Source organism: Mus musculus, chromosome 1, assembly GCF_000001635.26.
Source record: "Mus musculus strain C57BL/6J chromosome 1, GRCm38.p6 C57BL/6J".
NCBI lineage: Eukaryota > Metazoa > Chordata > Mammalia > Rodentia > Muridae > Mus > Mus musculus.
The window spans coordinates 78115101-78138546 of record NC_000067.6 but is presented as its reverse complement, the minus strand read 5'-3'; the positions used below and the strand labels follow the sequence as shown (position 1 = coordinate 78138546).

The following is a 23446-nucleotide window of genomic DNA, read 5'->3' as shown; positions in this document are numbered from 1 at the left end:
GTCTTCCAGTGGGGTGTGACAGTTGTCTTATTCCTTTATTCTTTTTAGTGATGACATTCATTTCCCCAAGTTCCATCTTAGGAGTTAATGTGAAATCAACATGATAACTGAAAATTCACCTCCGAAAATGCAAAACTAGCTGGAGGTAGACAAAGACACACTGGATTTATAAAAATGCTGAGTTAGACACCCACTTACCCAGAAAGGGGACTATACTTTCCAAAGGTCCTGGTGCATGTATGCATGTATGTACGTATATATTTAGATTAAATAACTAATGGATGTTCCTATGTGTTTCAAGTTCTTTATTCTTTCTCTCTTTTTTTTGAAAGATTGTCCAGCTCCTGATAGCCTTTTACAAAACACTTTACAATAATAATAATAACAACAACAACTTTCCAAGGAAGACTTTAATGAAGAGATAAATGAACAGTCCCTTCAGCTGTTTGTTGCTAGCACTGGGTTCCAAGCTGCCTCTGGAGTTAGGCCCAGGAAATGGTTTGTGAGGCCACGTGAAACGGGAAGGTGAAACTGTTTTCATCTTACATCTATCTAATATCTTAGCAAAATGGGTTCACTTTTTAGGAATTTTTATAAACAAAACAAAACAAAACAAAACAAAACAAAACAACAAGACCTTGAACTTTTAAAGAACCTAGCGAAGTTTCCCGGACCTGAATTACATCAGGAAAGTCTTGCATTTGGTGTGGAGTATTAGCGCAAGTGGGCTGCTCCTGACAATTTTTATTTGTTTCAGGAAGTGTTTGAAAATTTGAGGGAAATGGTAGCAAAAGTGACTGACAGCGAGATGACTGGCATCTGAATTCCTATTTTGGTTCATTTCTCCCATGCCTCTTCAAAAGGATAGTGTGTTTTGTGTGTGTATTTGTGCATGTGTGTTTGTGTTTGTATATGTGTACATATATGTGTATGTGTGTGTATGCTACTTAGGGTATACCAAGTGACAAGCGAAGCCTGTCTTCTGAAGTCACACAGGCCTGGGACAAATCTTTGACTGCATGAGCTGAATAACCCTGGGGTTCTCCATTTCTTTTGCTGTGCCCAAGGTGATGAGTCTTTCTTTGCTTTGCCAAGAGAGAGAAAGGGAGGGAGAGAGAGAGATCGTCCATCATCTTAAAACGTTTGATCCATGGCACCTTGAGAAATGGCACTAAAGCGGTGTGGAAGTCAGAGTCTGCACTACGGAGGGAATTTGAAAACAGAGTAAAAACAAACAAGACAAAACATTCACAGTGAAGTGACCTTCAGGGTTGGGATTTAAAAGAATCTGAGTGTGTTACAGTTCAAAGCAATAGCATTTGCATTTTAGACCATGCTTACAGTGCGATGCATACAGGTGTGTATTTTTTTTTAAATGAGAGCTATTCTGAAAGTTGAACTTTGAAAACAATCTCTCTAATGAGTTATAGCACAACACATTTTGCATATGAAGATGTCAGTGAGAGCATATAGAACTAGTTTATAGAGCCTAGCAATTCATTGCTGAGACATCTCCCTGTCTAGGTCCCAAGTCATAGCATCAGGATTTTTATGGAGGAGGAGGAGGAGGATGAAGAGGAAGGAGGAGGAGGACAATGAAGAGGAGGAGGAGGACGATGAAGAGGAGGAGAGGAGGAGAAAACCTTTTATTTCTTTAGATCAGGCTGCCTTTAAAAGGCTTGCTTTCCTTTCTATATTGTGTGTCGGATCTGCTATCTAGTTTTTTCTACTAGCTTGATAATGCAGAATGTGACTAAGAGGTTAACTATAAGAAAATAGTCTCTATGTGCTATAAAATTGAGACTTAAATTGAGATTTGCTCCTCGTGAAAACTGGATGATCCAAATTCACTTACTTATTGTGAATTAGGCTGGTTCTGTACAAATGTTAAGTTTTCCTTCGATTGAGTAATAGAAGAAATAGTAGTATTTCCATCTTAGAAAGAGCTAGATTTTTCCTAGCTGGTCAATTAACCTTGGATTGCTGACTTTACATATTTTAAAGCCCACATCCTTTTGGGGTTTACAGATGGGGAGAAGTTACAATTAGCTTGTAAAATTGTGGCTTTGTATTGCCAAAAATGATCAGTTGGTTTAAATAATTCTCCAGTCGAGAAATCAAGACAATCATTTCCTCTCTGTCTCCCGAGATGCTGCTGTTGAGCACTTTTTACTTTGGCTTAGAAGTAAAAGGAGGGATTTGTTAGCTCGTTAGAGAATTTTATTTGTGGCAGAAAAGGTTGTCCTGTTGAGTTAAGAAATTCTGAATATTTTTAATTGTTAACTTGAGGTAGGTTCTTAACACACACACACATACACACACACAAACACACACACACATACAAACACACCCACACAATTTTTTTGAAAAAAATCATTTTCAAGACACATAGATCTATACAAATGCTTAGAAAACTTTGAAAATAATTTTTAAGAATTCATAGACCCACATACCTCTAAATAGATATTGGGAGGGTAACAGACAACAGTCTTTATCTTACCGAAGTAGATTAGCAGAGAAGTCAGAGTCAGAGGAAAATTGAAAATCTGCCATGTACTTTTTAAAAATTCATTCAACTTGCAATTATTAAGCACCTACTGTGTGCCAAGCCCAGCAGGAGCAAGTCAGGGAGAGGGCCTTGAACTCACAGAATTTATTTTCTGGGGATATTGATTGTTAGGTAAAACATGGTGGTCTTGACCTGCAGGATTAATTCTTGGTGGTGCTTATAAATCCAAGCAGCCTTTTTCTTCAGAAACCAGAGATGATTTTGATTAATTGACCTGACAGTGCATGGCACATCATATTTACTTGGGAGAATTTAATAACCCCAGAGAGTCCCCAAGGAAACATGAAAATTTCCACATACCTTTCCCTAATGGGATCAGAGTAACAGAATGTGGACGTGAAGATTTAGGGTCCTCACAGCCAGGAGAAGCTTCTGGAAAGACTTCTAACTCTGCTGAGCCTTTCACCTACACTCACCGTGAAAGAGAAATCAGAACAACAGTGATCTGGAATGGGGAAGAAAGGAAAACACCCTGTGGAAATGAGTTGCTTTTTTGGGAAATAGGCAATTTGCTTCTCCAGGAGGGTTCAGGCTCACAGTTTAAACATGCATATGAAAAGGTGCTGGTTGTGGGTAAAATGTGGCAGGAAACATTTAATATGCTCAAGAGTTTTGAGATGTAAAATCACTAACGTGGACTATTTGCTAGAAGTTGTTCTTCAAGTGTCATCCAACACCTGTCTCCTTAGCCCCTAAGCTTGTGGTGATTTTATATTAGTGACAAAGCAGGCCATGCCGTGCTGCAAGCACACTAAATGTGTCATAGATGAACATGTCACTTTTATGTGCAGTACACTGGCTTCCAACTGTATCTTCTTTAATTAGTGACGAATTCACTGCTTCCTCCTCTCAAAGTCCTTAGGTGTGCCTCAAATATGGAAGTATTAAAATATTAGAAAACGTAAAATCAGGCCTAGGGACTCATTTTACCTTTTGGAAAGCTTATAACTCGTCCTATGATACATGAAGTTTGAATTTCAGTAGGACAGAATTACATTTGGTCTTAAGAAACTAGAAATACTGGGTCCAGAGAGAAGGCTCCATGGCCTGACAACCCGAGTCTGGTCTACAGGAGCCACAGAGCAGAAGGAGAGAACTGAGTCCCAGAAGCTGTCCTCTGACCTCCTCGTGTGTGCTGGTTCTCCAGCGCCCCCATTCCTCACCCTCAGAGATGTAAATAATAAAACTTAAAGAAGAACTTTAAGTGTATGCTTGGCATGGTGACATACACTTGTGAACTTTAAGTGTATGCTTGGCATGGTGACATACACTTGTGATCCCGGCTGTTGGGAGGCCGAGGCAGGAAGATTAGGAGTTTGACACCAGTCTTGACAACACATGGAGTTTGAAGCTGGTTTCGGCTAAGCAGTGGGACCCTGCCTTCAACAGGACAAGGAACTATAAATATGGAAGTCATTGTGTTTTCTCAGTACTTGTCTGATCCTACCATCCTGAGTTGTAAATATGGTGTGATGTGGTTTGTGTGTGTGTGTGTGTGTGTGTGTGTGCCCGCACACACACGCTTACGTGTTAGGTGCATACCTGGAAGTTAGGGGGACAACTGTGTAGAGTCTTCTTTCATGTTTACACGATTCTTGGCGATCAGACTGTTTGTCAGGCTTATGTGGCAAGGGCCTTTAACCACTTGGCCATCTTGACACCCCCTACCTTGATGTTGACTTGAGGACTCTGCGGTTTTCTTCTTGGTGTGTCCTTTGTCACAGGACATCTCAATCCTTTCAAGGCCATTCCCTGTCCCTAGTTCTTTGGGGGAGGTTTTAGGGTACATTTGAATATGCTCAGGAGCAAAGCCACTGTGGCTCCTGCTCATGTCTCAGACTCTATCCCTGATAGCTCTGGACAGCTCTCCATCTTTTGCCCCATGTCTGGTAAGGACAGCTCTCTTGTGCAGTGCCCTCGGTTTGAATGTCTTCTAATCACAGAAACTTCTCCTTATAGGTCAACAGGTACTCGGTTATGGGAATGGATTTGTGGTGGATGCACTAACACTCTCTTGGCATCTACAAGGAGGACTATATACTACCTCTTCCCCATCAAATGGTGGCCTAGGAATGGCACCAAACTTTTCAAGTTCTTCTTATAACTTCTTCCTTAAAGAACTCAGATCTTGCTCAGGGGTGGTAGTGGAGTGGGCAGTGGTTGTGGTGGTGGTGTAGTTGGTAGAGGTCCAAGCCTTTAGTCCTAGAACTCAGGAGGCAGAGGTAGGTAGAGCTCTGTGAGTTCAAGGCCAGCCTGGTCTACAGAGTGAGTTCAGCCAAGGCTATACAGAGAAACCCTGTCTCAAAAATCTTAAAAAAAAAAAAAAAAAAACCAAACCAAACCAAAACCAAAACCAAAAACAACAAGCAAAACCCAAAACAAATCCCCGCCACCCACTCCCCACCCCCCAAAAGAAGTAGGCTGTTCATGCCATTTCTATCTCATTCTCTGGACCCCACTTCTTTTTCTGGTCACTTGCATACTAAATTATAAAGCTCACCCCCGGCATTAATATAGAAAAAAATATAGGCTGCTTTGGGAGAAACCACAGTAGGGTTCAGCTTCAGGGTCTTTGGTCCTGTGCAGTCATGCAGGGTACCGAGAGGGGTCTTAGCACTGATTAATGCTCTCTTGAAATTTGTGATAACTTTTGAACAGGGGGCCTACCGTTCCCTTTTTGCCCTGGGCTCCTGCAGTCAGGCAGCTAATCCAGGCTGCTACTCTGCCTCAGCAGAGACTCCGACTTTGAACTTCACTTTAGGGATGGCTCACCAGACAGTGTCTCCCTTTTGGATTAGTTCTTGAGATTACCATTAATAAAACAGAAATTCTCCTTAAAGTATTTCCCAGTTTCTAGTGATGGGATACTGATTTTTAAAGATAGTATTGGAGCCTAAAGTATGTGGGAATCTTTAATAGTTTACTGTTATTCATTATTTTGAGGCACTAAGTCAATTTTAAAATATTTTTAAATCACAATTACTTAAAAGATAGTAAATTTTAATTTTAAAAGTTACTAATTTACTAATTTAATTTTAAAATAATTGGTCTCCTCATGGCATTTTCATACATACATGTCATTATACTTAGCTCTCATTTGTTCTCCTCCATCATTACTAGAAATTTATCAGAAAACGAATTAAAAGCCACGTATGGTGGCACACCCCTGAAATCCCAGCACTTGGGGAGATTAAGCAGGAGGATTTTGAGGTCAGGACCAGCCTGGGCTGCGTAGGGAGACGTATTTCATTTATTACACGGATGAGTGCTAAATGTAGGCTTGTGAAAACGGAATAAGACCCGGCATTTCCTAAGAGCTCAGAATAACGGAGGCTCATGGCAAATATTTCAAGGGGGATTTGCAGCAGGGAGACAGACTAGGAGAAGATACTGAAAGCCATTTAATAGCCCGATAGTGTGATACAAAGAGGGTCGGTGTCTTCTCATGGAGTAAGTACTTCAGGCTTCCAGTCACTATGGCTGGGAAGACTTGCTTTTGGATTCAACTTAACTTTGTTTTTTTTTCCTCTTCCTGTGCTTTTAGCCTCTGCACCTCAGTCAGATGAAGGCTCCGATATTGACTCTGAACCTGATTTACCGCTGAAGAGGAAGCAGCGCAGGAGCAGAACCACCTTCACGGCAGAGCAGCTGGAGGAACTGGAGCGGGCTTTCGAGAGAACCCACTACCCAGACATTTACACCAGGGAGGAGCTGGCCCAGAGGGCGAAGCTTACCGAGGCCCGAGTGCAGGTACTGATGCCCGGATGTCGGGGACTTCCTCCCATCCAGGGAGGAATCTCCGGGGTCTCCTCATGGGAACCGTTTTCGTTGTTTGTTTGATCTTACTAAGTAGCCCGGGCTGGTACGGATTCAAAGGCCTCCTAAACGCTGACCTTACAACATACAGCCAAGAAGTGTTTGAAGCCAAGAAAACCATATTAGCAACAGTGAACAGTGCTTAGAATGAACGAGTATCTGTTGGCTTTGGTTGCTGTTGGAGGCCATGTTTATAGCACACAGAAGTTCATTCTATTCCTGCTCACTCAACAGTAGGATCCGGATAGTGTACCAGAAACTATATGGCTCTTGAGGGTGGTTCCCAGGTAATAGCAAACATATTTGGAGTGGTTATTTCTGCTCGAGGCACAATTTTAAGTCTTATATTTCACACAATTAACTCATGAATCATCACCAAAGCCCTTAGTTGACATAGTTCCCACCCCCAATCTGTGGATGAGGAAATAGAAACTTCAGCTAGTTAAATAATTGCCTAAGCTAACATTGCTGCCTGCTCATATAGAAACCACGGGCTCCCACGTGTTCCATCTGTGGCCTTACAATGAGGAAAATGTGCAAAAAATACAACCTCCCTCTTCTTTTACAGATTGCATAGTTTGGAAGCAATTATATTATTTTAAGATCGTTGTGATGCCCGAGTTTGGTTGTCAACTTGACACAAGTAGAAAGAGGAATGTGTCCAACTGAGGGATTGCCTCCATCAGATTGGCCTCTGAGCATGTCTGCCAGGGCCATCTTCTTGATTGCTAATTGATGCAGGAGGGTCTAGCCACTGTGTGTGGTGCCATTCCTAGGCAAGTGGTCCAGGTTGAGCATGAGCCCGAGGAATCAAGCCAGTGAGCAGTGCTCCTCCAAGGTTTCTGATTCTGCTCCTGCCTCCAGGTTCATGTCGCGGCTTCCTCAAATGGACGAGGGACTGTAAAGCATAAGATGAAATGAATCCTTTCCTCCTCAAGTTGCTTTTGGTTGAATTTATCACAGCAACAGAAAGAAAACTAGGATGATCATGTTTAATTATTTTTTATTTTTTTATATTAATTAATTTCTTTATATGTGTATTATATCCGGAGGTCAGAGGACAACTTGTAGGAGTTAGTTTATCCTTCCTCTATATGGGTTCTGGGGATTAAACTCATATAATTAAGTTTGATTTCAGGCACCTTTCACCAGCTGGGCCACTTCTTCAACATTATGTTCTGAACTCTTTGGGAGGGCTTCTAGAAAAGGCTATTTTAGTTGGCACGTCTAACTTGAGTGTACACTAATGCTTTCATAACCAGCAGCGAACTATCCCTTCAGATTTTTGGTATATTACACAAGACTAAGGGATTTCCAGAACTCTTGGTCATTCTATAAGTTTAGTTTTTCTAACTGGAAATAACAGGAGGCATACCCAGCATTTCATGGTCAAAGTTAGGCTTTTGGACAGTGAGCTACTCAGTCGTTGACATGGTCCCTAGATTTATCAACATGTTAGCATGACCACTGCATTGCATTTTCTAATGAAGCAGCATCTTTGAACTGCAGCGTCTAGGGAGAGGAATTGCTTTAACCAGTCTCCTGTATGACCTAAGTTGTATCAGAAGAGTTAAGGGAAGAAGACATGGGCTAGTAGTTCTGTTCAGGAGCTGCAGTCTAATAAGGGCAAGGAAGTCAGCATACAAATAACCACAAACAAACAAACAAACAAACAAACAAACACAGATGTTTCAAGTGCCAATAGTAATGCATCATGTGGATGGAGAAAAGGAAAGATGAAGTCTTGGAGAAAAAAAAAGTACTTGTGCTTCGACATGTACGTGAACATGATGCATGACCTTATCCATGTGAAATTAGACAGAGAGAGAGAGAGAGAGAGAGAGAGAGAGAGAGAGAGAGAGAGAGAGAGAGGGAGGGAGGGAGGAAGGAAGGAAGGAAGGAAGGAAGGAAGGAAGGAAGGAAGGAAGGAAGGAAGGAAGGAAGGGAAGGAAGAAAAAGTTTGCAACAAGTTGAGTTCTTTTACCCACTTCCCTGGGACAGAGCACTCTTCTCTTGCACAGGACAGAAACCATCTTCTTTAGCCATGGACCAGGATGCATTTACTTTGTATCTTAGTGAGATGAAATAGTTCTCTTATGTTGCAATACTATAACCATGGATATAACATACATTAGAAAAGTCATATCACATGTATTTGGCTCCTAATAGAGTCCTGTGATTGCCCAGTTTAAGTGTGTGATGAGGCTCAGAGATATCCCATGGAATGTCCACTCAATGTCAGGATTTAGCTCTTGTGCTTCATGGCTGAGCAAGTCAGCCTACTGGTGGGTTCTAAAGACTGATCTATAAATATCTTTGAATGAAGCATGAATAAAAACTAAACTTCTCAATGATGAGACAAAAGAAGGATGAAAATCTGAAGTGTGTTCGTCCCTGCTCTATCTCGTTTTTTGCCTTTGTCAAAAATGAAGAAGGAAACAGAATCAGTTTCAAGCCCGCATAGCTTGTTTAGTTCTCAAATTCTCATCTGGCTCAGTGAAGGCCAGAGCATTATAATAATAGCCTATTAACTTTCAGAGGACACGGGATCAAACCAATAAAGAGTGGTTCATATTTTTCTATATGGTGGCCTCCCCTCTAAAGCAGGGCCCTCATTAATGTAACAGCTGTCTTAATGTGGCTTTAACCCGGTGACTCTTTACATTCCTTATGGCTTCTTTAGTTCCCTTGAGACACATCATGTCTTGCACCAGGCTATGATCTACAGCCTAACAAATTCCCTAGAACAACCAGCATATGGATCTTTTACTTAACCCAGCAGGAAAAAGAAGGGAGCAGTTAATCACTGATGAAAACGCCAGCAGAAAATGCTGGAGCGCTCAGGAAGGTCTGGGAAAGCAGTAGCTAAATCAACCCCGTTTGAATGATAGCCAGAAAGTGTGAGTTATGTTAATTTGGGGCACCTGGGAAAACCAAACCTCAAACCCTCAAACCCCAAACCATGTCTACATTCCATGTTCTACCCTTTTGAGGAAAAATAGTTCCAGTCTCTTCTGAATAGAGATGAAACTAAAGCTATAATAACTTAGGCCTTTGTCAGTGTTTCAGAGCAATTCATTTGGACAGTCGTGGGTTTTTTTGTTTTACTGCCAAATCTAAGCACACAACAACCTAAGATCCTCTGTTGGGCAGCAAAGGCTCTGCCTAGAAATAATGTCAGAAGAAGAGGAAGAGAAGAAGGGAAAACTATCAAACAAAGACAAAGACAGACGAATAGTTGACTTCTTTGAGCAAATAATGGGAACATGAAAGTTTACATTAGACAGAATTTCTTGCACATATTTATGGCATGCAAGCAGTTTAGTAAGCATTTTATCCTAGGATGAACTAGGCCAGTTTCTTACTGTCAAGAAGAGAGGAGACATGAAGGGCAGCTACCTGTGGAAACAGCATTTGACCAGGAGCTAGAAGGGGTGGCTTTTTGGTCCCAGTTTGCCAAGAACATTTTGTTGAGTTTGGACTTGAGTTCCTTTCTTTCTTTCTTTTTCTTTCTTTCTTTCTTTCTTTCTTTCTTTCTTTCTTTCTTTCTTTCTTTCTTTCTTCCTTTCTTTCAGTAAAGGGTAAATTATATTAGGTGATCTGAGTATGGGTTCAAGGACCACCAGGGTAAATGTGGATGGATTTCTGGAGAGCTGGGTAACATGAGATTATTTCATGTGTGTGTGTATGTGTGTGTATGGGGTGTGTGTGTCTGTTTACATAAGTGTTGCCTAGGGATTTTATATATAATTTCAAATATCATATCTCCCTTATCCCTAAACTGAAAGCTACTAAAAGGGGCTGGAGAGACAGATCAGTGGATACGAACATGTGGTGACCTTGTAGAAGACCCTGGTCAATTCTCAACACCTACACAGCAGCTCATAACCATCTGTAACTTCAGTTCCAGGTGATCCAATGACCTCTTCTGACTTCCTTGGGCATCCAGCATGCATGTGCGTGGACATACATGTACAGACATGGATATACACGAAAAGAAAATACTTACAGAATAAAATAAAATAAGAAAAATGGGGGAAACATTATTAGGCAGAATGAGTTCTCAGGATCTTCTGCATTACAAGTTTGGGGTTCTTAGGAAAGCCCCAAAAGTTCTAAAGTCACCTAACATTCTTCTATAGTTTAGAAGGTAGAGTAGGTACAGAAAACCCTGAGCTCCATAATGGAATGAAACGATAGTCACCCACCACTCTCCACAGGACATTGCCATGACTGGGTGTACATGTGTCTGTGGACCCGTGAGGACATGGCAGTCCTCCTCTGCCTGCTTTCCCTCCACACAGGCTGGGTGGCAACAATGATGGGAGAGAGGGCCGGGAATAGCAGAACATTGGAAGAAGAAGGACATAGGAGTGAATGAAAGGTTCCAGGGAACCAGCCATATGTCCTGAAGTTACCTACTTGGCATGGATTCTCCTTGGCCTGGTAGCAGTGCACATCACAGAAGCTGGTGTTTAATGAGGCATTTTACAGTCCTGTGGAATTCTCTTTCAAAGGATGGAGTATTATGGTTTCCTTCCCATTTTTTCAAATTGCATTTGAAATAACCCATCTGGAATAATGTAGGTTAGACTGCCTTGGAGGAGGAACCAAAAAAATGGGAACAAGTCATTTATTGATGGGTAAAATTAGGCTCACACCATGGGACAATTAGCACTAATCCATGAAACTTGGAAGCAAATTTGACCTAAGCCACCATTCAAGTCAAACTGGCTCCCAATTATTTAAGGTGTTCTATGGGCACTTCCCTGTTTACCAGTTGGCACCAAAGGCCTTGGCTGTTGAACACAGAGTGAAAAACACTAAGCCAGGCTTGAATTTACTTGGAATTCTCAGGAGTGTCCATGTGAGATTTTGATAGTGAGTATTTATTGAACATTTGTAGCTCCTAAATGTTCTTTTAAGTGCTTTACTACATTGACCTCTTAAATGATTACAACTGTGTCTTGAAGTAGGTTTGTATAGTTCTCATTTAGCAAATGAGAGAACAAAACTCCACAGACACTAAGCAAAACATTAAAGGTCAAAGGGGAGCTGGGATTTGACTCCTGATTGGTCTGCATGGTGCCTCTGGACTAAAAAGCACCCCTCCATTTTTGCTGTGGAAATACTAATCCTCCCCACCCCAACTTACAGGGTTGAGTCTGAACAAGTCAGATACCTAATCATGAAGGGAATTTTTTATGAAACGTGTACTCTTGGTTTTAAATACATTGTTTTTTCCCCTGATAGTTTTCATGATACTATAGAGAAATTTTGAATGGTTCGAATGTGACCATCAGATATTATAAGGTAGAAATCCACTTGAAGATCATTTTTAAAAGACGTGTGACTCACCTTATTGATAGACTCAATGTCAAGGTAAAAAAGACTTTGAAAGGTAACAGTGAGCCAGGCTGATATTTATTAATTGAAATAAAAACTTGATTTGGGGTTATATTTAATATATTTGAGATTATACAGACAATTACAGGCAATTAACTGTGTATGATAGTAGGCTATCAATCAACCAATGTGTGCCTCCTGCCCTCATCTGCTTGGCATGCCAGCAGCAATGGGAAGCCAGAATAGAGGATGTAGAGAGAATAAAATTACATTGACTTATAGGTCAAAGAATTACACTTAACAGCTATGTAGCTGACTTTGTAAACCTTGGTCTCTCTGCCTTACAGCCAAAGATACTCTTAGGACATCAACGATAAGTTACTCTTTTCAAAATATCAAGGAATTTCTTTAAAAACGTTTCTTTTCATGTTTGTGAGCGTTTTGCTCTCCTTTATGTCTGTACACCACATAAGTGCCTGTGCAGGAGGAAAGAGGTGTGGATTCTCTACAACTGGAGTTACAGATGGTTGTGAGTTATCACGTGGGTGCTCAGAATCAAACCTGGGTCCTCTGGAGGAGCAGCCAGCGCTCTTAATTGTTGAAATATCTTTTCAGCCCCTGATAAAGAGACATTTTTAAGTCATAAATTCTCTTTACCTGTTGGGGATGGAACCACTGTCCGTATTGTGCATTCACATGATACAGTAGATTTTATGTTGATTCCGTATTAGAAACAGATGATTCTATGCTGAGTTATAGGAGCATTTCTTCTTCAGTTAGGTATAGGGTGATGGCACCATTCCAGTATACCATGCTCAGTCAATATATGTCTTTACAAAAAAGGTCATTTTAAGGACAGTTTTCATTTTTTCCACTGGAAATGGAAGATGTTTACTGAGTTTCAAAACACAAGGCAAAGGTCGAACACTGTCCTTGTCATCAGTATGTTTTTCCTTTGGTGATGTGTCTAGCAGGCATGGGTGGTTCTAGAAATACTGAGGTTGGCATTGGCTAGGTCATTAAAATTCTCTGGTGAAATGGCTGGAAACAAGGAGGTTGGGTTTCTCTGGGCCTGCTTCTTTCTAGAACAGAGCTTTGGATAGAGGGAGCTTCAGTTTAAATAGTAGGACTCTTTCCTTTGGGAACCCTAAACTTACTGTTAAGTTTGTTTTTCAATAAAGTTTTGGTCCTCAACTATTTTTCTTGATATATTTTTCTTTATTGTAATGCTTGAGTTTGAATCTGAGGCCTCTTATATGGCAAATTCTTTACCATTGAGCTATATCACCTAGCTCCTTCTAGTCTGTTTTTTTTACACAATATTTTTATTATCTGCGAATTACATGTCATGAACCCCAATCACATTCACTTCCCAGTCCTCCTATGTATGGCTCCCCATCCTTGTGACCCAACCCTCAAAAAAGGAGAAAAAGTTTTTTTTTTTCAATTGTAGCTATAACAGGTACTATATACCATAAATGTTTAAAAATAAACCCCTCATGGATTTATGCTATGTCTCCACTACTTATTAGAATCAATTTTGGGGGGAAAATGAGCACAAACTTCAAATCCCCAGCCACCTAGTTTGTTGGATTCCATCTTTTGAAGGTCCTTGTGGAAAGTGGTGATATTTCATCATTACTACTTGAGCAAAGCCAATGTCTACTTCTCGGCCTTGGGTTATGGCTTTGGTAGAATGCACTTTGAAGCAGTAATATGTTGAGCTTCCTGGGAAACTCAGGCATAGCCAATCCTGGTCAGTCCAACTGGACTTGTTTATCTAAAGGCTATAGAAGGTAGTGAGTGGGTAGAAAGCTGAGCAACATGCTTCCACAATATCCAAGTGTGGGTTTCTGAGTGCTTCATGGAGGGGTGTGTTGGAATTCAGGATGGTGACTACATTAATGATGTCACCTTAGGGCATCTAGCAGTTCACTTCTCTCAGGATAGCACAGAAATCTGGAACACAGCATTTCCTGATCAGGAGATCTTTTAATCTTTGCAGCTTTATCATGTAAAGTTGGACTACAGTGGGTGGTAGGGTAAATACTTTCAGGCGTGAATTCTCCCCCCTAGACTCTTCTTCCATTAAGATGGATTGTGCCAAGCTCTTCCTTGGAAATGGCTTTCTTCCCATGATGCCCTGGGAGTCATAATAGTTTTGTCTTGTAGGGAGAAAATACAACCAAATGCAGGCTTGAGATTGAGTATTCCTGGTTCTGTATACTTGGTGGGAGTTTATTAAGCCAAGGGAAGCTCTAATTCAATTATTCATCAGCCTGGGGGAAATACTAGATTATCTTCTTTCCCCCTTGGAAACATAAGGATTATTAAAAGTTAATATTTGGGACTGGTGAGATGGCTCAGTGGGTAAAGGCACTTGCCACCAAGTCTGATGGCCTGAGTTCCACCCCTGGAACTGGCATGGTAAAAGGAGAGAATGGGCTCTTGCAAGTTACTTCCCACATGTATTCTAGGCAAGGATTTTCTCTGTTAAATTCTCTTCTCTTAGCCAGGCTGGTCAAGTCTTTCTGCCCTGCATTGTGACCTCTATCTAGAGATATACTCTTTATGACAATCATGACCGTCTTTTAAAATGAGTAGAAACTCTGTCCCCACTTTAAAGTTTGCTTGATTCCTTGACTTCCTAATATAGAGCTTCTGTGTCTTGTGAGCCATTCTTTTGGGTTTTGTGGAGGAGGCTGCCTGAATCCCAAGCTCCCCCCGCCTCCCCTCCCCTCCCCCCTCCCCTCCTAACCATTCATCTTTGTGTGCTATGTTTTCTCCCATGTCAAATCTCAGTGAACTTTTGCGTAAAAACACTAATACTTTTAATTGATAGGTATCTTCTCCTGTGGTATGGTAAGTACTATGTGTGCTCCCTGAAAAATTTACTTCAAGTTTTGTTTTACATTTTAATTATTCAGGTTTAAACCATAATTAGGCAAGATCTCAAGGCATATTAAAAAACCTATGTAGTATCATTCATTCGACATGTTAGACATTCAGTTATATTTTTGGTTGGTATCTTTTTCTCTCTTCCTTTGACACAAGAAAGACCTGGGCTTTGAATTACTGGAAGAAAAATTATTTTCCAACAGATTTTTCTGAACATAGGGTGATTAGTATAGGGTTCAACACAGAGCATAACAGTATACAACACAGGTACCAAAAGGAATAATAAACTGTTTTCATGGCAAAAATCTTTCCTTTTGTTTGAAGTACTTCATCAGCATCTATTCTGGTTGAGATCAGTATGGTGTGTCACATTTTTGAAAAAGGTGGGAAAACGGCTCTCCTTGTATGAACTTTTGTTCAATTCATGCAACTATCTAGAACAGTGTTCCTCAGCCTGTCGGTCATGTCCCCTTGGACTGGGGGTTGAGTGGCCTTTTCACAGGGGTCACCTAAGACCATCAGAAAATACAGATATTTACATGATGATTCGTCACAGTAGCGGAATTACAGTTATGAAGTAGCAATGGAAATAGACTTACGGTTGAGGGTCACCATAAGATGAAGAACTGTATTAAAGGGTTGTAACTTCAGGAAGGTTGAGAACTACTGATCTAGAACCTATACTTAACACTGATTATAGACCTACAGAAATAGACTGATAGGCATATATAGCCCAAGACTTGGTGTATGTAATTGGCCAAGTCAAATTTAGGACATGTGCTATATGTGTGAATGTTGGTGTGTGGGGTTGTCCGAGTGTCTCATGGACTTCCCGGCAGGCTGTGGTATGAGGGTGAAGGGCACTGATAACAGCAGTAAAGAACACTTCCTGTTTGGAACCCTGCTTAACTGTCCCTGCCCACTGTCCTCACCAGCTTTGCTAGAGCTGATGCAAAGCCATTATAGGGTCCATACAGCCCCTTTCCTGACCCTTGACATTTAACTCCCCTTTCACCCCAACATATCACAGAAGACAGAGGGCTCTTGCCTGTATTTCCCCTGTCAGTAAAGGGCCTTTAATCTGTTTTACCATGAAAAATTCATTAAGAATGTACTATTATTTCATCAGTGAAATCCTCAAATTTTAAATTAAATCCATAGGTCTGGTTTAGCAACCGCCGTGCAAGATGGAGGAAACAAGCTGGAGCCAATCAACTGATGGCTTTCAACCATCTCATTCCGGGGGGATTCCCTCCCACCGCCATGCCGACCCTGCCAACATACCAGCTGTCGGAGACCTCTTACCAGCCCACGTCTATTCCACAAGGTATCTAGGAAGAGAAAAGAGGGGATGAAAGTGTAACTCCTAGTTGCTGTCCTTTGGCTGTTCAACACGGTGAATTTTGTCTGTGATGCTGACTGTCATTGATACTGTTGGCGTGCCAATCATGTGACATCAGCTTTCGCTACACATACCTGCCATGTCTCAGAAATACTTTGTGCTGCACTTGAAGTGATGTAGCATCATTTCATTGGTCTAAAACCAATGCAATGCAATGTAACATGGGACTTTTTTTCCTCCCCTAGTTGCAATCAATTGAAGTTCTAGGACTGTAACTAGTTGCAATAGTGATTCAGGGAAGGTAAGCTTTGGTAAAGTCGTCATTCATCAGGACAAGAGAGAAATGGGACAGTGTTTAAATTGTAAGACTGTTATTTCAGGGCTGTGAAAGATAGTGTTTTCTACACTTGAAACTCTGATGCTCTGGTCACATGTTAGTAGTGCCTCAAAAGTACATTTGATGAGAACTTTGGTACCTATAGTGATTACACTGTGTTCACTACCCAAACTGACTTGTTAGTATTGCCAACATGGTATCTATGTTCATATTCGAGGTGATATACCACAGGCATTCACATACATTGTTATGTGATTTTAGACAAGCGAAGATAGATGCACCTGTATTTGTTGTGTGATTTTTACATAGGCACAATTGGAAATGCACATGGAAGTTCACGTACTAGCTGACCAATGGGTAACCATTAGTGGGAACTTTTGCACTGAACTTGTTCTGCTGGTCTATCTACCAGAGACCATCATGGTTGCTCATCTTCTTCGTTTCAGCCGTGTCAGATCCCAGTAGCACCGTCCACAGACCTCAGCCGCTTCCTCCGAGCACTGTACACCAAAGCACTATTCCTTCGAACGCAGACAGCAGCTCTGCCTACTGCCTCCCCAGCACCAGGCATGGATTTTCAAGCTATACAGACAGCTTTGTGCCTCCATCGGGGCCCTCCAACCCCATGAACCCCACCATCGGCAATGGCCTTTCACCTCAGGTCAGTCCCGTGTTTCTAGACAGATGATTTGCCGTTACCAGAACCAAATAGTCAATTCCCCGAGGCAGCGGTATAATGAATTGCCAAATGTAAACCATAATGTATTCCTTATACGAGCCACATGATTTCAGTTTTCAAGTTTCCTTTCTCTCTTCCCTTTCGACTGGAGGCATCAAAAGTTGTAGCTTAGACTTGAAATTCAAGTGACTTCTAAGGCAATCATGGAGACTGTGTTTATGCTCAGTTGTCAAGGCATTTGTCTTGTGTCTTTCCTGTCCTTAGCTTGGAGCTTTGGCTGAAAGCCTTACAAACCTGCTGAGGTTTCTTTTCTTTTGGGTTTTTTTTTTTTTTGTTTGCTTGTTTGTCTGTTTCAAGTGGCATTTGGTCATCTGGCAGAATTTTGAGTAAAAAAATCCTCATCAGAAAACACCGAAGCTCAGATGGAACAGTTGGAGAGGAATCAGAAAAGCTGTATATAGAGAGAGGGGGGAGAGGGGAGAGGGGGAAAGGGGAAGGGAAAAGGGGATGGAGAGAGAGAGAAAGAGAGAGAGACCCAGCTGAGGACTACGATGAATGAGTTATAAGAGCACAAATTAAGAGAATTGCTAGTCTTTGGGACTATATAAATATTTGGACATTGTAATTGTTTTTCTAATTTGCATTGAACTATGAGGTTTTTCGTGGGGGATTGCATTAATAAATTGCCCTGATAATTGCATGTCAGAGGGATGGTTAAATTTCCTACATGTGGCATCTGTCTGAACTTGACATTATTAGCAGTTGTTTGAATACAGATAGCTTGATTTTATTAGAGAGCAGTTGGCCCAGGTGGCAAGGAGAGCCACCCACTAAATTTGGATAAATGTCACAAAGGCATTGCAATCTATAATTGCAATCGTGGATCTCTTTGGGGCCGAGAGTGAGAGTTTTAACAGCTTTATCTTTTCTCTACTTCTTTTTTTCCTCTCAGTGGTTAGAAAAACAGAGAGAAGCTCAGGATGACACAAATGAAAAGCGAAAAGACAATTATTCTCAATTACACACTAATCACGGACTATCACCGCTGCCTAAGCACCGAGAGGGTGTTCTAATAGGCAGAAAATGAGATTTTAATGGCACAAAGGGTGGCCAAAATAACGACTCGTATATCTTTGCCTTCCCCGGTTCTTCAACTTGTGGTGTGCATCTTCGGAGCAGAGCTCTTGGGCTCTGTGCAACAGTGATAACTCTGAGCAGCTGAGAAGTTCAAAGCCACAGGAGTTGAAAAGACTGGATGGCAAAGGCAATGAAATAAACATTTCCGCCTCAAGGCAAAAGTTCATAAATCCTTTTTTGTAACAGTAAATGTAATTAAGTTTTATAGATTCCTATAGCACATCCTGGGCTTAGGGAAAGAAAAAAAAGCAAGAGGTGGCTTTAAACCTCAGCAGGGAAATAACAACAGGAAAACAATGGAAGGACTTTTAGCTCCTTTGATTTCCAAGTGCTGGCATTTGGGGATGTGATTTTACATGACAATGACAGGCTTCCTCTCAAACAGCCAGCTTTTTAACGCTAAGAGTTTCACGTAGAAACTTCTTCCAGAGTTTACAGGCAGCAAGGAAAGTTTTGACATCAGTCACTTGGAGGCCAGAGAACAGCTTGCTTTCTTTCTCTTTCTTTCTTTCTTTCTTTCTTTCTTTCTTTCTTTCTTTCTTTCTTTCTTTCTTTCTTTCTTTCTTTCTTTCTTTCTTTCTTCCTTCCTTCCTTCCTTCCTTCCTTCCTTCCTTCTTTCCTCCCCCCTCCTCTCTCTCTCATTTATTTTTATGTGCATTGGTATTTTTCCTGCCTGAGTGAGGATGGCAGATTCTCTAGAATTCCAGTTAGAGCAGCTGTGAGTTGCCATGTAGGTGCTGGGAGTTGAATCCAGGGCCTCTGGAAAAGCAGCCAGCGCTGAAGCACTTCTCCAGCTCCATAGAGTACAGCTTTTTTTCGAGACAGGGTTTCTCTGTATAGCCTTGGCTGTCCTGGAACTCACTTTGTAGACCAGGCTGGCCTCCCGAGTGCTGGGATTAAAGGTGTGTGCCACCACACCAGGCGAGAACAGCTTTTTAATGGATTAATTTGGTTGAAATTTTTCATGAGAGGAAACTGTGATGGGAGCTGTTCTGTGAGAGGCAAGATCCCATCAGAATGTCTTAGCACTTTATTTTCTTCCTTTGTAATGAAAATAGCATGACCTTGAACTCTGTATATGACATGGTTAGTTTCTTGCATGCAATAGTCAGGGAATGTGGCTGTAGAAATATTACCTAAGCAGATGCATTAAAAACTGATCTTCCAGCCATTAATGTTCATCTTCAAGAAAACTGTCAATGACTTCAGAGTTGGTGGCAGGGTGGGGTCATTTCATATCTAGCACTGAAAAAAAAATCTCATAGGCAACTTTCCCTGTGTTTATTTTCTCTTACATACCATGTCAGTTCTATACTTACATTCGTGAATAACTAGCGATTCTTGTGTTTCTACTGTAGATACCTTAGGGTTCTATGCTATCTTAGTTCTTACAGTGTTCCCACCAAACCAGAAAAATGAGAACAGTGTTCTTAGGCAAAGCTGAGGACAAGACAGGGACTGAGTGACTCAGTACCATCTGAACATATATGAAAAATAACAGAAGAGAAAATTGGAGTTAGAACTCAGATTTCTACAGCTCTTTGGACTGACTGTTTTGCCTCAATGCCTCTATTGAGGTAAAAGATGCCTACAGTGGTCTTGGTTGTCTTGCTTCATCAGAAAATAGCAAAGGAAAGTTATGAGTTATGACGAACCCAAGTCTAATTACTTGCTTCACCTACTAAGTAAAGAGACAGTCAAAACAGCGTGGTGGTCCTCTAGTTCCTGCTTTACAGAGAATTCATTGTTGACACGTGGATTGGATCATGTGACTCTGAGGACAGAACTGGTGACTGTCACTTCTCTAGTCTCCACTTGCCCTTCTGCATCTTCCACCCCTGCCTTGTCACCTAGTGAACCGGCAAATTCAATGGTGGGACTAATTCACCATTAGTGTAAGGGGGTGGAAATTAGAATCTAGGGTTCTTGGTTGTTGGTTTAGAATCTAGTCTTTTGTTGAGTGGACAAGAGGCACACTTCAAAACAAAGCAGAGACAGAATTTTAGTCACATTTGAAAAACACTAGTAGAGACTAGTTTTCTAAGCTGGCCTGTTTTTTTTTTTTTAATTTTTATTTTTGTTAGTGCTAGGGGTTTAATTTAGTTTTTGGTTTTAGATTTATTCATTTTATTTTATGTGTATGAGTGATTTGTCTGTATGGATGTACATGTACCACAGGTATCTCTGGTGTTCACAGAGGTGAGAAGAGGGTATTGGATCCCCTGGAGTAACAGACATTTGTGAGTCACCATGTGGATGTTGGAAACTGAACCCTGTTCCTCTGCAAGAGCAGTCAGTGCTCGTAACCGCTGAGCTCTTTCTCTAGCCCCTGAATTTAGGTTTTTAAGTTTAGGTTAATTTAGAATTGTTTCTGATAAGCCTGACTGGTTTTCATTTATCTTTTAATTTCTACCAGTAATAAAAACATTTTGTGCTGAATGTATTGCCAAGAACCAGTCTCAGCTTGGAGAGGGGTTCTGTGAGAAGGCATGTTTGGGAGGGGTGAAGTAAATAATTCAAAGTCAAATTGTGAGTCCAAACTGACCTATGTTCTGTTGGAGATGACTTTCCACACTGCTTGTGCTCTCTCTCTCTTTCTCTCCCTCTCTCTCTCTCTCTGTCTCTCTCTCTGTGTGTGTGTGTGTTCTGCTCGGGACCGCTTTTCAGATTGCTCTCTGTGTTTTGCTGTCTCAAGGTAGCTTTCTTTTGAAACGCTAAAAACTCCAGATAGCTCATTTCTTGTAGACCAAAAGCCCAGTTTTATTTATTTTTATTTATTTTTATTTTTTTACATATTAATTCAGTCATTACCCCAGGTTCCTTTTTGATTACCCCATGATTCAGCATCCCACAACCATAGCCCCTTGATTCTTAGAAAGGAATAGCAAGCACACACAGACAATAAGGTAGTTGGATGGAACCCTACTCGGAAATTACCATTCTGACCACACCTGGACCTAAATTAGCTCTGTCCCTGGATAATCTTGAACTCAGGAATCATCTGCCTTTGTAATTGTAAACAAACAAACAAACAAACAAACTTCTGAGTTGGGCAGGATCTGGCCTTGAGATCACTACTCCTTAAATCTCTTTATCTTTTCCTTTAGTTACTTTCTGACAAGCTGTCTCACAGTACAGCTGCCTCGGTTCCTTTAGATCTGTGAAGCTCCATATACAATTCATAGTGCATCGTTATATTTTGCGTCGTTGGGAAACTATATATTTTCAAACTCATGTTTTCAGCATTCTTTCCCACAGCCTTGAAGGCTGTCCTGAAGGTCACAGCACTCTATCATTTTGCTGAGACATAGGCATACCCTTGTCTCCTGGACTCATGCTGTCTCTGATTATCATGGAATCATTAACCTTGGTAGAGGGAGGGGTGTGAAAGTATGTACATTATATTACAAACAAGCCTTATGCCCACAGCAACAACCAAACTTCGTGGAGGCCCATGCCCTGCTGGCTCTATTCCAGGGCAAGAAACTATGTCATACTGTCCCTTACATGGCCAAGCAGACTCAGCACTGTATAGAACTTTTTCCAGGACAGTCACTGGTGATATTTTTTTTAATACATTGACAATGGGTTATTTTTATATTGTAAGTCTTTCTAAAAATTAAGATAGATGGTAGTGTACAGATTTTCCATCTGAAGTGTTTTTTGAATGATTGTGGCCAATTCATTGTAGCTAGCTTTGGTTGAGTCTATTTGGCATATTTAAAATATTTGTGTATTCTTTTTGATATTTTCCCCACTATCACAAATGGTGGTACATTGTTGACTATTCAAACTAGCAGGGAATAGAATGTATGCAGGGATCCAATGTGTAGAGGTATTTTCTTGTATTTTGTTTGTTTGTTTTCTATTTCTTTGCTTGTTATTTTTCTTGGCACAAGGTCTCACTCTATACCAGGTGGGTCTAAGACTTCTAACAATCTTTTTACCTCAGACCCCCAATGCTGGAATTACAGGTGTGGGCCACCATAATCAGTTGACATCTAGTTTTTAAATAAGGAATAATAGACACATCATTTGCCATACGATACCCACCCTTTCTCTATCTGCCTTTTCCTAGTTATTCTTCTGTGAACATGAGTCACACATTTCTGTTACTAGTCTCTGTCAAGGGAAGCATTATGTTGTAAGAAGTTTTCAATGGGCGTAGCCACTGCCCTTGACCTGCTTGTCCTGTGAGCATGGCCAAATGGTTTCACAAATGGAGGGCTCGCCTCCCATTTGCTAGCAAAGGCTGGATCTGTCAGGAGACTTGAGGCAAGATTCTCAGAGACAGACAGGGGCAGGGCAGGTTAAAACCTCAATATTTTTTACCTTCTGAATAGTTGTCTGATATATTTAACCTTTCTAGGAGACAGGGCTCAGAATGAGGCTCCAGTCCGCTATACCCCCACCCCAAGAAGACCACCCAACTCTCCCTCATGAGGTCTTTTCCTGGTAACAGTAATTTTCTTTTGAAAGGTTATATTCCCTTGCTGCAAGGACAATACAGAACCCATACACACAGATTATTGATTTCACTTTCTATAAACATTGTTCTCAAAATCTCACTACATATGTGGGAGATACAGAGGACACTGACTTAGAAATTGGATTGCAAGGAAATAGTACCACAAGCTCAAGACATGAGGCTCATTAACATGTGACCCACGTTCTTTTAATTAGCTTTCCTTTGCATGAAACACTACCTTCAGTGCTTCCCCATCCCCAAAGCACACATAGCCCACACTCCCAACATGGGCAATTAGACTAAGAAACTTTATAAATTCATGTCCCGCTTCTATCGACTTCTATAAACTTTGTAGGGTTTGTCGACAGCTTCCAACAAGTCGTTGAATGAAACACACTATCACTTGGTTACAGGGGGTCTAGGGAAATTCTCTATTGTTCTGTCATCTATGAAAATAGGCCAACTTGGCAGCATTTAGGTTCATCAACCATTGCAAATGATTCTTCAAATGTTTTGGGTTTGGTAAAACCTAAAACACATTTTTGCCAAGTACTTTTTTTTCCTTAATTTTTCAAACTGTGTATTTTAGGGAGCATTTGACCCATATGGTTTTGATTCATTTACTCTCATATCACTGGTTTTTTCCTCTCTTTTCTTTTTTTTTCCTACGGAGCTATTTGATATACAAGAGGCTTTCCTACACTCAGTATAAAGCTCTCTCCTTCATAGAAGGAGGAAGTGCTGTCTGCAGCCTCAGAGGACATCAATTCCAAGACCCACTCCAGCAACACTTAAAACTACATTTGGTATAAGCTTGGGTCATTCGAGTTTCATTCTGGCTTATGAGTGAAACC

The 23446-nt window shown here is 41.0% G+C and overlaps 1 protein-coding gene across 2 annotated transcripts in view; it reads left to right on the top strand.

Moving 5' to 3' along the window:
* The window catches only part of Pax3 (paired box 3), a 95870-nt gene that overhangs the window by 58590 nt on the left and 13834 nt on the right, over window positions 1-23446 (top strand). For both annotated transcript variants that reach the window (NM_001159520.1, NM_008781.4), the window contains exons 5-7: window positions 6114-6319; window positions 15791-15956; window positions 16755-16969. In NM_001159520.1, the coding sequence (NP_001152992.1) occupies window positions 6114-6319; window positions 15791-15956; window positions 16755-16969 (587 nt within the window). The remainder of the gene's footprint in view (window positions 1-6113; window positions 6320-15790; window positions 15957-16754; window positions 16970-23446) is intronic.